The 12,595-nt window shown below is 34.3% G+C and overlaps 1 protein-coding gene across 1 annotated transcript; it reads right to left on the bottom strand.

Annotated features, from left to right (window-relative positions):
- Window positions 1–90: 90 nt before the first annotated feature.
- LOC127878310 (uncharacterized) lies at window positions 91–11,204 on the bottom strand. Its single transcript, XM_052424832.1, has 6 exons — window positions 11,059–11,204; window positions 5,625–5,736; window positions 4,520–4,608; window positions 3,675–3,791; window positions 2,594–2,650; window positions 91–1,547 (listed from the first exon to the last, which is right to left on the bottom strand). The coding sequence occupies exons 1-6, from the start codon at window positions 11,128–11,130 to the stop codon at window positions 1,437–1,439; spliced, it is 558 nt and encodes a 185-aa protein (XP_052280792.1). The 5' UTR covers window positions 11,131–11,204; the 3' UTR covers window positions 91–1,436.
- Between the last annotated feature and the right edge of the window lie 1,391 nt (window positions 11,205–12,595).

The following is a 12,595-nucleotide window of genomic DNA, read 5'->3' as shown; positions in this document are numbered from 1 at the left end:
ACCTCTTCAGATGTAACTATTACATATTACAATACGTTACAATTTACATAATTTATCGGCATTAGCTTGAAGAAGAAAATTACACATTAATGATGATTATATCTCTTTATTAAGTAAAAAAGTATAATTTATACACATGATTTGTTATTGTACATGATAAAGATAAACATTAAGTCTATTTAATAAAAAAGATGTACAATGATATTCAGATTCAAAACTAAACGTAATCCCCATTAAAATTTATAGATATTGCAAATACCATGCATTTTCAAATTATTAATACATGTTCATTACATGTTAACTAAGTCTAATCAATTTTAACCTACAATATATGCTATCGTTATGTAGTGCTATGAAGATCAATACTTCATGATACTGGCATGGTCATCAAGACCTGTGGATATTGCTTACCTTGTTATGCAGGTATTCTGAGCTAAGTTTAAGCACTATATATAGAAATGCAAACACATCTGAAGGTATTGATACAGTAATACAACCACATTGTATGATATTGTACTAACTTGCTCTATACCTGAGCTTATTAAAAATGTACCAAACCAGTTTCTAACACTACAATCATGCTGAGGTTAAGTTGACATTTAAACAGATAAAAAAATGGTGCTCCAAATTGGGTGTTAAACCTTCAACATTTTAATTACAATGCCATCACATTATTTCTTGGTGCCATTTCAATTTATTTACTGTGCACTATTATCTTACATGATGAATGTGAACTGATAACTGCGTTGTCAAGAATTATCAGGAAAACAAACTCTTTAAATCACTCTAAGGTGTAGTGTTGCAAATGTACGTTTTATTCTGTTGAGTAAATGTATTTCACCTCATTTATGATTAATGAAAGACAAAATTGTATGGAAAGTCTATTTTTATATTACTTGTATTATTTTCTGCGCATATCCAGTTTAACATAGACTTGCAAAGGTGTAAAAAGACATTTTTTGTTTCAATTATTAGGAAGTATAAAATGAATGATATAAATATATCTATATAAACATGAAATATAATAAAACAAAGTACAATATTCTTACAACTGTCATGAAACTAATTGAATAACTCTGACTACCAACTACCAAACAATATTTTACTAGAACATGTACGGAATGTATGTAATGGAAGGAATGCGAAATGGTAACCTTACTCAGGACAGCCACACATTCAGTGTTGCATGTCAGAAAGAAGAATACAGTTAATGAATCATTGGTGAATGTACAAAAAATGAGTATATACAAGATGGACCAGGCTAGATAATACATGAGAAAAGTTTAAATTTTTCAAAGCTCTAGTTCTGAATAGCTCAAGTCCATCATGTCAAATGACTAAGCTGTATTGTTGTCAATGACATCATATCCACATTGGTTGTGTTGTTTATGGCTGTGTAGCCCTGCAGACTGTGCACTGCACTATCCCCGGGGAGCCTAGTTGTACCCCAGACCGTGCCTCTTCTTCTCACCAGCGAACCTCAACTCTCGCTCAGTCTGCTCAATGATCTCCTGCTTCCGGGCAAACAAGATCACCACAAACAGGATCTGCAAATAAACACATTCAATTAGTCTAAACCTATTATTTTAAGTCAATTGAATCAAAAGCTGAATGTGTATTGAAACATTCTTGATTTTGTTACCTGGGTAGAGCCAGTACTTGTTTTTTGGGAGATCTTAAAAACGCTCAAACAGTGGGGATCAAACCCGTGACCTCCCAGACATAAGGTACACACCATAATCCACCATGCCTCGCTCATTTGCTAATTTCACTATCCAATATCACAGCACCACAAGACAAGCAAAACACAAATATTTCTTCAAATCATGAAAGATTTAGTCATATACAAGTCTATTGCCAAGCAATATATGTCCCCTACTGGCTTCACCATTGTCATGTTTTTTGTTGTTGCCATAGCAGCGATTTCTTTCCTTCTTTGTAAAGTACTGGCAAACGGCACTTTCCCAATCTGGGAAAAATTACATATTTCCCAAATGAAGGTTAAATTATTTTTTTTAATGAACTTTAATGAATTTACTTATGCAGCTCTATGGCTAGAACCTTAGTAAATATAATATTAACAACTTGACATCAGTTATTCTCAATTTTAAGGTATTTGTTAGCAAAAAATCAAATACATTAATTTCCCAATATGACGATTTCACGACGCATTTTTCCCAATTTCAAGGTCTTCACGACTCATTTTTCCCAATTTTGAGGTTTTCACAACTCAATTTTTTCCAATTGGACCGGTATGGGTACTTTTCCCAATAGGACAAAAAAATCGCTGCATAGCAACCAGAATTTTTGACGTAGGAACAAAATGAAATGACGTGCATAATGTTCATATTGCCATCTATCAATGCTTCAAGTTTCATGAAAAAATATGAAGAACTTTTAAAGTTATTGCAGGATCCAGAAAAGTGTGACAGACTCGCAAACAGACGCACAGAGCGCAAACCATAAGTCCCCTCCGGTGAAAATAACATAAATCCATGAAGCTGGGCTAAGGTAAACATGTAAATTAACACAATAAGAAAAATCATCATCAAACATTTAAATTTTTTGAAAACACAATGCCATGAAGTCTTACATTAACAAGTGTTCTGCCCAGCCAGTACAGGAATGTCCAAACCACATAGGCAAGTCTCTGAAATATAAAGAAACTGATACTGTATGACGAACAACATAGAGACACTTTTATTAAAAACAGGAAATGTTTAGCATCATGATCAAAGGTAGAGCATTTAAATTTCGTCAGAAAAGCTATTTGATAAACTCTTTTTTTAAATCATTTGTATATAAACAAATTGGCAAAAACAGGAGTCTCAATCTGGGAAATCAGGGCCTAATGGATGTGAGCAAAGAATCCTCCCAGGTTAGCGTGTGCAGTCTGCTTTTTACGCCTAAACCGAATTTTCACTAATAACAGACTTCCTTTAAACAACAAGAGCACCGCATAACGGGTGCCACGCTCAGCTGCGAAAGCTTGACAGAATTTTTTTTTTCAAAGTCACAGTTACCATGACCTTTGATCTCGTGACCCAAAATGGGTGTGGCGTGTAGAAGTCATTAAGGTGCATGTACATGTGAAGTTTCAAAGTTGTAGGTGGAAGCACTGTGATGTTAGAGGCAAAGTTAAAGTTTTATATTAGAGGTCACAGTGACCTTGACCTTTGACCTAGTGACCCAAAAATGGGTGTGGCATGTAGAAGTCATCAAGGTGCATGTACATATGAAGTTTCAAAGTTGTAGGTGGAAGCACTATGATGTTAGAGGCAAAGTTAAAGTATTATATTAGAGGTTACAGTGACCTTGACCTTTTACCTAGTGACCCAAAAATGGGTGTGGCGTGTAGAACTCATCAAGGTGCATGCACATATGAAGTTTCAAAGTTGTAGGTGGAAGCACTTTAATTTTAGAGCCAATGTAAAGGTTTTAGCAAGACGGCAGACGGCAAGGAGGCTATGACAATACCTCGGGTTTTCTCTGAAAACAGCAGAGCGTAAAATTACCTTAAAAAGTGTTTTCCCTGATGAGCCTTTTGAGACTGCACAGGCTAATCTGGGATGACACTATGCACATGCTTTCAACCCAGTTTTCCCAGAGCAAGGCTCATTTACTTAGAAGTAAGAACATGTTCGGTATTCCTTTGAAAGACAAGTACTACTTACGAATGTGTTCATTCCATAGTAGGAGTACTCAAACACAGAGAAGCAGAACTCAATGAAGATGTACACTATGAACAGCTGTATGAAACGCTTCAACCAGTGCATGTACATCACAAAGTGCTGAAATATATATGAATATCTGACATCAAAATCTCTCCTCCCAGATATTATTGAGGCATTCACGTTTATAATAAAATTTGTTACAAGAGTGAGAAGTATATCCCCACAATATTCTTAAACAAAAGATGTGTTTGTCAGTACGCAATGCCCCCTAATGCACCACTTTGAATTATTTTTTTTACCTTTGACCTCGAAGGATGACCTTGAACTTTCACCACTCAAAATGTGCAGCTCCATGAGATACACATGCATGCCAAATATCAAGTTGATATTATCAATATATTATTGCAAAAGTTATGACCAAGGTTAAAGTTTTGGGACACATACAATGACAGACAGACAGGCCAAAAACAATATATGATCATTCGATCAGGGGGCATAAAAAGTATTAATAGGCTTGTTTATTTCTCAAAAACTGTGAAAAACAAAGCACACACATCAGAATATTTAGATTTTAATTTTGAAATATAATCATGTTATCAATCCCTTCTTAATTTGTTGAGCACTAATCTGCTAAAAAAAGAGAGGCACATGTAACATGCAATAGCTGCAAACTATTTCATTTCTGTAGAGCAAACCTCAGGATTTTACTTTAATTGCATATAGAATGGTGACTTTGCTAACAAATCTCCTCTAAACAAAAATTTATTGAACACAGATTTTTTTATTTAAAAACAACAACAAATGCCCATGATTTTTTTACTACTATAATCAGATTATACATGTACCTGGTATGTGACTTGAATCAGCATGAAAATGCTGAAGAAGCACATCACAATGTGGTCAAATGTGTTCACAATGTCACTAGTAAGAAAAGCTGAAATACAGAGCAGAATTCATATGTTGATGAGAGTGGCAGACAAACATCAAGTGCGACAATGAAATAACTGGTTAGTGCAGATCATTCCATGTTCAATATGGAATACACTATTTACAGCAGGCTAAGCATGCGCAGTTTGTAGACCAGTTAAGTTTGATTTCCAGCCCAGCAACATAACTGTAAGGGCACTGCAGATCAGAATCCTTTCTAAGGCCCTTTTCATCTTACCTTTGATTAAAGTAGGGCAGTCTTTAGTTACCGGCATTAAGTACAAGTAATAAATACTGGTAAACAAGCTAACCCAGGAAGATGTGAGTTTAAAAAGCAAAAATGCAGCTACATAAACAAAACAAAAACTGTTATTTTCTATGTAACAGGATTTCCTGTTTAACAATTGTCATTCACAAATGAATTTTGTGACCACAGGGATTGTTTTAATCTATAGCTGTAGCCAAATCCCCACAGAAAAAAGCATTTAAATCCATGATGTTTTCTTCCAAAATGAACATTAATCCAAGAAGATTCATTCACCCTATGAGTTTCACTAAATGCTATTATCTCCAAATTTAGTTTTAATTTGATTTTTCCCATATCTGAAAGCATGAGTCCCTTCCCCAAGCCTTACAAAAACAGGAGATGTGTTTGTTAGAAACACAATGCCCCCTATTGCGCCGCTTTGAAATAAAATTTCAATATATCATTTGGCAGGTTTAGAAATTATCTCCCTTTTAAAGCTTATTACTTCCCTTGGATTGTATTTTTTCACTTTTGACCTTGAAGGATGACCTTGACCTTTCACCACTCAAAATGTGCAGCTTCATAAGATACACATGCATGCCAAATATCAAGTTGCTGTCATCAATATTGCAAAAGTTGTGGGCAACGTAAACGTTTTTGGACGGACGGACTGACTGACAGTTCAACTGCTATATGCCACCCTACCGGGGGCATAAAAACTAAATATTGATTTTCCAGGTTCAGTTCCTGATGAAACTGACCAGACCCCTCCTTACCTCTCCACTGATGTGACCGCCAGGTGGTATGGAAGCCCTGGCTGATTTCAAACTCTGTTCCTATGGCCAGCAGGTCAAGGAGTCGCATAACAAGAGCAAAAAATGATGTTACCTGGAAATAATAAATGAAAATGTTAAATTTAGTGGCTGATAAACTGGTTAAGTAGTCAGGTTCATGTTAATTCAATAGTCTCCAGAAATTTTAGAATTACCCAATGCACAATATAATACGATTAGTATTAACATGATTCAACTGGTTATTAGAGCATGTGACTGGTTTGACAGCAATTACTTTTGTACATACTTCTGATATCAAATTTTCAGGGCAATAGATATTATGGAGTTTGGTCAAGACAGCATACATGCCAGACGTCCCGATCTCGGCGGGACAGTCCCACTTTTGGGCCCTTTGTCCCGGCGTCCCGATATGAGACGATTTGTCCCGACATTCGTAAAAAACGATGTAAGGTCTATAGGTTCCCAATAAAATTCGCTATTCAAGCTCTGTTTCGCTAACACTTACCACCGCTAATCCCTTTATTGCCCCCAATTAACAATCCGATTCTACTTCTCGTGTGTACCAGTGTTGTTTATGACTCCTTATCAGCGATTTATCGGCTAATTATTGATTTTATCAGGCATTCACACCATGCTTGTGGTCTTCAAGATAGTGGTCGCTTATTGCTATCGATAGTTGTATTATAATGAAATAAATGTTGAAAATGTGTTTGTTTTTATCTGAAACGGTTTACAAAACAATTGTTTTGTAAAATTAACTCTACGTCATTACATGTAATGAGTCTTTTACATTCAATGTTTAGTTCCAAAATAGCGGGATAATCCGAATGTGCAATATACCAATATTGCAACAAACAGTCCAATAAGTGATACCCATCCTGTCTAGTGTAATTGGGTGTAATTGTAATAAAAACAACGAGGTGCTATGCATGACAGTTTGACCCTACTCCGATTAAGCTAAAAATAACGAGGTGCTATGCATGACAGTTTGACCCTACTCCAATTAAGCCACGACAATTGACAAGTAACAAACTGCGCTGTCAATCCCTCACTCAAACACCGATCCAGAACGTTGTTTCAGCGCACTGAAAAAAATTCAGAAAGAAGAAAGGGAAAATCTGGGCCAAAGAACGGTTGAGGCGTTGTTGGCAGTTAAAATGAACACAAAGACGGTTTGCTTCCACCAAAAACCTACCTCAGAAATGTGTTTGGGCGGGCATTCCGTGTCAAGCTGATGTAACTGTTCGGTAGATAGTTTACTGTAACCCGTACTTTCAGTGTACTGGATAGCCTCCCTTGTGTTAATGTTTGCCATTGAAAGTAATATAATGAGTATTGTTGTCGTAATGTTCCAGATTTTGTACTCTAAAAAGATGAATATTATCTTTGTTGTTTGCTATTGTCTTATTTAATTAAAATGTTATTGTTATGTTTTAGATTTCATGCTTCAATTCAGATGTTTTATGTCTTGAATAAAAGTATCAAGAGTTTTTGTTAGTACTTTACTGACTACAGTAAAGGGGGAATGATAGATGGTTTTAGGTGTCCTGCTTTTTGGTCACATGTCTGACAATTTTTTTATGGAATGTCCCGCTTTGGACCTAAAAAATTCTGGCATGTATGCAGGACAGCCATAATTCATTCAGTCCAAATTAAAATGATCATCCTTAAAAATTGTTAAATTGACACTGTTTGATCAGTGACACCATTTCTTAAAAATTATCAACATTTACTTACATCATGTTCATAACAAAACTGAGAATCAAAATTGTATTAAAGACTAGTGATATTTAAAAAAAGAGCTGTTATATTTATGGTTGCATATTTCTGCCTTAAATAATACTAGAATATTTTTCCTTATAACTTGATTAACTTCTATGAAAGCTGGTTTTACATAATATCTTCATGGTGTATTTAATGTAAATGCAATTTATTAAAATACATTTCACAAGCAAATTCTGAATTAACAAAATATATTTATATTTGTCATTTTTTTACCACCTGTTCCTTATATACATTAGCGAATAAACAACTGACAAGGACTCAAATATTATTGCTCTCAGGGCTTTTTTTGGCCAGATTTGATAGCCGAAATTTGGCTATATTTCCAATAGCAAAAACTATACTTTTTGCCCAAAACCTGCAAAAAAATCCCAATTGGCCAAAAAATTACCAATTGCTATAAAAAACGTTGATGACATTGTCTGTTTCGCTTTTTAACAAAGCGTAGTCCAATCCAGTCTCGTACGGGTTTAAGACTATACCTCAATATGGATAACTTCAGCATTTTTTGTGTGCTCGATATTCTCTGTGTTGTTCAAATGCTTATTATATTTGCGATGTTTTTTGTGATTCAGCTGCTTGGAAAACAAATATGTCACGCAATTCGAAATATTGCCTGCCTGGAAAAGATTCCTAAGCAAAACCCTGGGGGTCAAAACAAAAACTGTTGATTTTGTTAAGCAAGCGTCATTAAATAAACAAACATCATCAAGAAGTACAAGTCTTCCCATTGAAACTCCTTCCTTTGTTTATGATAAAAATTTAATAACAATTGACTCTTTTGCATTGTCATCTTTGATTTCTGAAAGCAAAGTGCTGACTGATATTCAACATGTTGAAAGCAGCAGTTCTTCAGAAAAAGATGAAGCGCCTCCTAATAAAATGGTGCCTGATGTGACTGAGGACTTTGTGTGAGCTTATTATGTGGACAACTGTTGATCATAGTGGTATTTGTGATTTAAGATGCTGAACTCATCCATGCATACATGCCAGATTTTTTTAGGTCCAAAGCGGGACATTCCATAAAAAATTGTCGGGACATTTGACCAAAAAGCAGGACACCTAAAGCGATCAATAATGCCACCTTTACCGCAGTCAGTAATCAGTATATTACTTACAAAACCTCATAATTTCTGGCAAAAATTGATGATAAATGTGTTTAAGAATTACATGAACAGACGTTCTCCATTTTCCGGAAGTAAATACACATGTGCACTATGCGGATGAATCCATAATGTGAAATGTGGGGCATGCTTCTATTTTACTTCAATTTGGGACAGAGGCATGTGTAATCGTTCAATGCGATGTGCGCGCATCAAGCACTGTTTTTATTCAACCAATCATCAATTATGTCTAAATTAGATTTTGCACTAATTATGTACACATTTTTTTTTAATCAGTCAAAAACAAGTCAATTTACAAAATGTATGTGAAACATCAATGTGTATTAGTTAGCGCTCACATTGTTTGATATACAAAACAGGTTTTGAAGCCTAAGGTGGTAAAAAACACAGAATACCGTGTAATAGTATCTTTGGACTTGATTTTGGCCATGAAATACAAAAGCAGTCTGCTTTAAATTCACTATGATGCATCTATTGCTAGCAATAAGAGACCCCTATCCATGGGTGTCAATTTTCCCAAATTTGAAATCCAGAAAATTAAGCCGAGAGTCTGAGGCTGTAGGATAAAGGGAATAGAGGGCTGAGCCCCCGGCTAATTGTTCTTTTTTTACAGTCTTTCTAGGTGCAATTTCTGGTGAGTACAAAGCAAAATATTATCAACCAGACCAGGAATAATCAGGAAAATTGACACCCCTGCTATCATAAAAACACCATGGTGTGAATGCCTGATAAAATCAATTATTTGCCGATAGTTCGCTGATAAGGTGTCAAAAACAACACTAGATTACTCGACTAGTAGATAGGGTTTGTTTACAGGAGGCCAGAAATGGATTAGCGATGATAATTTAAGCCAAACGGAGCTTGAATAGCGAATTTTATTGTGACCTTATAGAATGTAAATTGTTTTTTTACGAGTGTCTGACCAAATTGTGTCAGATCGATACACCAGGACAAACTCCCCAAACGCAGGACTGTCCTGCCAAGATCGGGACATCTGGCATGTATGGCCCTCATGAATATACACTCTTAAATCATTTTAGGTGGTTGATATTGAGGTTATAAAAGCATGGTCCCCAGATTGTTAACAAGATGAGTCTTTTTCATTTACAGTAATAACATACGAGCCAATCGCACAACGGCAGCATTCTTTAGAATAAATGAAATATGGCAAATGAGCTTATTTGTATTTATTAGTTATAGGAAAAGTATTAAAAACTACTATTTTCAATTAGTCCAACAATCAACTATCACAATGTTCACAGTTTTAGTGTGAATTTGGTGCAAGTTTTTTTTGTTCAAATTGAGGGTCCCAGCTGTGTATGGCAATTAATTCTAAAAGTGAAAGTTTAAGAAGAGTGGCCATTATTCAAGGCATTATATAAATATAAAGAGACATATCTTTCAATTTAAAAAAGGCAGGAATGAATTTTATATTAAATTTTTGTGAACAGTTAGAGTAACTGACTCAACTGGAAACAAATAAGTGTGTGCGGTCTTTTTATTATTTGATACTATTTACATAATAGATAAAAGCATCTTTACTAGACAAGACAAAGACAAAAGTTTATTTTGTAAATAAAGGCCACCGGCCCAAAATACAGCATACATAAGTAACAGCATGTTATTTTTTGAGTTGTGATACATCAAGTTTGAACATCAATTTTGATCTACATCTTTCTTTTTCATTATTTCAGTTACAAAAAAGGCTATGCTTTTAAGTTTACTTTCATCAGAGATTTGCATAAGATTGCAAAAATTTAAGAAATTTTGTTCACCATTGTACCATGAAAAGATATACATTTGCCTTTCTTGGTTGAATTTTGGACATTTAAAAAATACATGAAACTCATCTTCAATACACATATTATTAAAAACGACTGAACAATATGTACATAATCGGTTTTCTCTTGAAATTCCTAAATGTCGACCAGTTTCAATAGCTAATTTATGGCTTGAACAACGGAATCTAGCAACTGACTTTCGAACATAAAATGGTATATCGATAAACAAATACTTTTCTGGGTTTAACATAGATTTGAACTGTTTGTAAGTATCGCATCTTGGTGAATTTCCAAGAGCTTCAAGCCAGTTCTGTGTATTACAATCAATCAATCTTTGTTTAAATGACATTAAGAATAATTCCACATTTCCTATCTCTTGACTTATCCAAACAAAGCCAAATCCATAACGGTACAAAATATTTTTTACAGATGTCATTTACTGAGAAGCCAGTTAATGGCAGTCACGTACTCCAGTATCATTTTTCTAAACTATTTTGGGCCGTTGAATTTTCGAAATAACATCGTTTTGAATAAAGTTGGCTTAAATGAGCTAGCGGGAACAGTAATTATCAAAAATTCAAGTAATTTATTACACCGGAAATGAAAAAAGAATGTTTATCTTACCTTTAATTAACAGGTGTATAATTAACATAACAGCAATTTACTGCTTTATAAGGAACACTAGTTAACGTTTTGTCAATATAAAATAAAATACATCATTTTCATTACCGCAACAAAAATGAAGCAGACAATCGATGCTGTGCGGAGATTCCAACACAAAAATCTGTGCATGAACGCCATTTTGGTTGTTTGTATTTAACGTGAGCCTCGATTTGAAGTTTTTACCTGAGGGAGATGTTGTTAAGAATACAGGTACTTTAAAACAAAATGTTATTAAAATTAATAAAATTAACATTATCTTAAATTTATTAAAAACAAAAGAGAAAATTAAATTAATTTTGCATTTCTCTACATCGATTTTTCAGTATTACGAGACTATTAACTAATTGTTTAATAATAAAATTAGCACGGCACGGAGGTTAAATTACACTGATAATAACCACAGTGTATAAACCAATTGTATCATATCCGGATGTTGCGATGTGATTGCCATAGCGAAATGAATATTTGGCTTACGTGCGTTGCTAGAAAGGTAACTTATTTTCCTTTTTTTGTCGTTATGATGGTCTTCAAACAGTAATTAATAATCAGATTTGACTGCAGATTTCTCGGGCATGCTGTTATGCATTGTATATATTGAAATAAGGATGAAATGCGTTACTGATCACCGAACATCTCGTCAAATTGTCATGATCTAGTTTTGAAATCTTTGTTGTATTGGCGTTTTAACAAATAACAAGAACTATTTATACATCAGTCTGACAGATGTTAGATTAAGAATGTGCACTTTCGATCTGTACAACGTATTTTTTAGGGGTTCTTTTTTACATCAACTGAATCAATCACTTGTATGATTATAGCGGTTATTATGTATCAATTATTGGGATTTTCAATATGTTATTGAAGTTTACGTGTCATTATTTCGTCCTCCTAAATGTTTAAAACAGCTACGAAACAGTTTCATTCACTTCATTGATCATCTATGTTTAACACTGGCTGATAGTCTTGGAAAGAAACAACGTTAGAATGTGTTATCTATAAATAGATAGCTGGCTCACACATACATGTACAAGTGTTGGTTAATAAAAGAGAAGAGACTGTGGAGATTTTGTAATACCCTTTTCGACTTAAGGAATCTAATTTGCAGGTATTTCTGTCCGTTATTTATTTCAAATTTATTTTAGCTGAAACTTCGTTCTATTTTAATATGCGTTCATGATATAGCCGCTGTTGCATGGCCTATAGTGATACGGGACTTAAGTAATTCGCACAAGTAAGTGTACATTATATACATGTGCCTATGTTTTCGAAAAATAATGCAAATCCAAATCATCCAAAATCAAGGTTACGCTTTCATTATAAAGTTGAATTCTAAATTATCCAAAATCAAAGTTACCATTTCATTATTAAGTTGAAGAAAATATCGTTTCTTGTTTCTCTCTCAGGTCATACGTAATTTAACACAGATTGCCAGTACGAACAGTTTATGCTGCTGGTGGTGTTGCTGTTGCTAATGATTATTCCAACTTTACTGATGATGACGATGATGATGATCATCATGATGGGAGTGATAGTAATGATTATTTTGGTGATTAATATTAACTTTCTGCATTATTTGGGAAACATTAATATAGAACTAAATTAT

This window comes from Dreissena polymorpha, chromosome 4, assembly GCF_020536995.1.
Source record: "Dreissena polymorpha isolate Duluth1 chromosome 4, UMN_Dpol_1.0, whole genome shotgun sequence".
Classification (NCBI taxonomy): Eukaryota; Metazoa; Mollusca; class Bivalvia; order Myida; family Dreissenidae; genus Dreissena; species Dreissena polymorpha.
Note: the sequence above shows the minus strand (reverse complement) of the source record. Positions and strands in the feature narration are given on the sequence as shown.

Coding starts and splice junctions, on each gene's coding strand:
- LOC127878310 (XM_052424832.1), bottom strand. CDS start 11,130: ATGGCGTTCATGCACAGATTTTTGTGTTGGAATCTCCGCACAGCATCG. Junction 3,792..4,519: donor TGATTCAAGTCACATACCAG/GTACATGTATAA, acceptor TATATATTTCAG/CACTTTGTGATGTACATGCA. Junction 1,548..2,593: donor TGGGCAGAACACTTGTTAAT/GTAAGACTTCAT, acceptor GTTTATTTGCAG/ATCCTGTTTGTGGTGATCTT.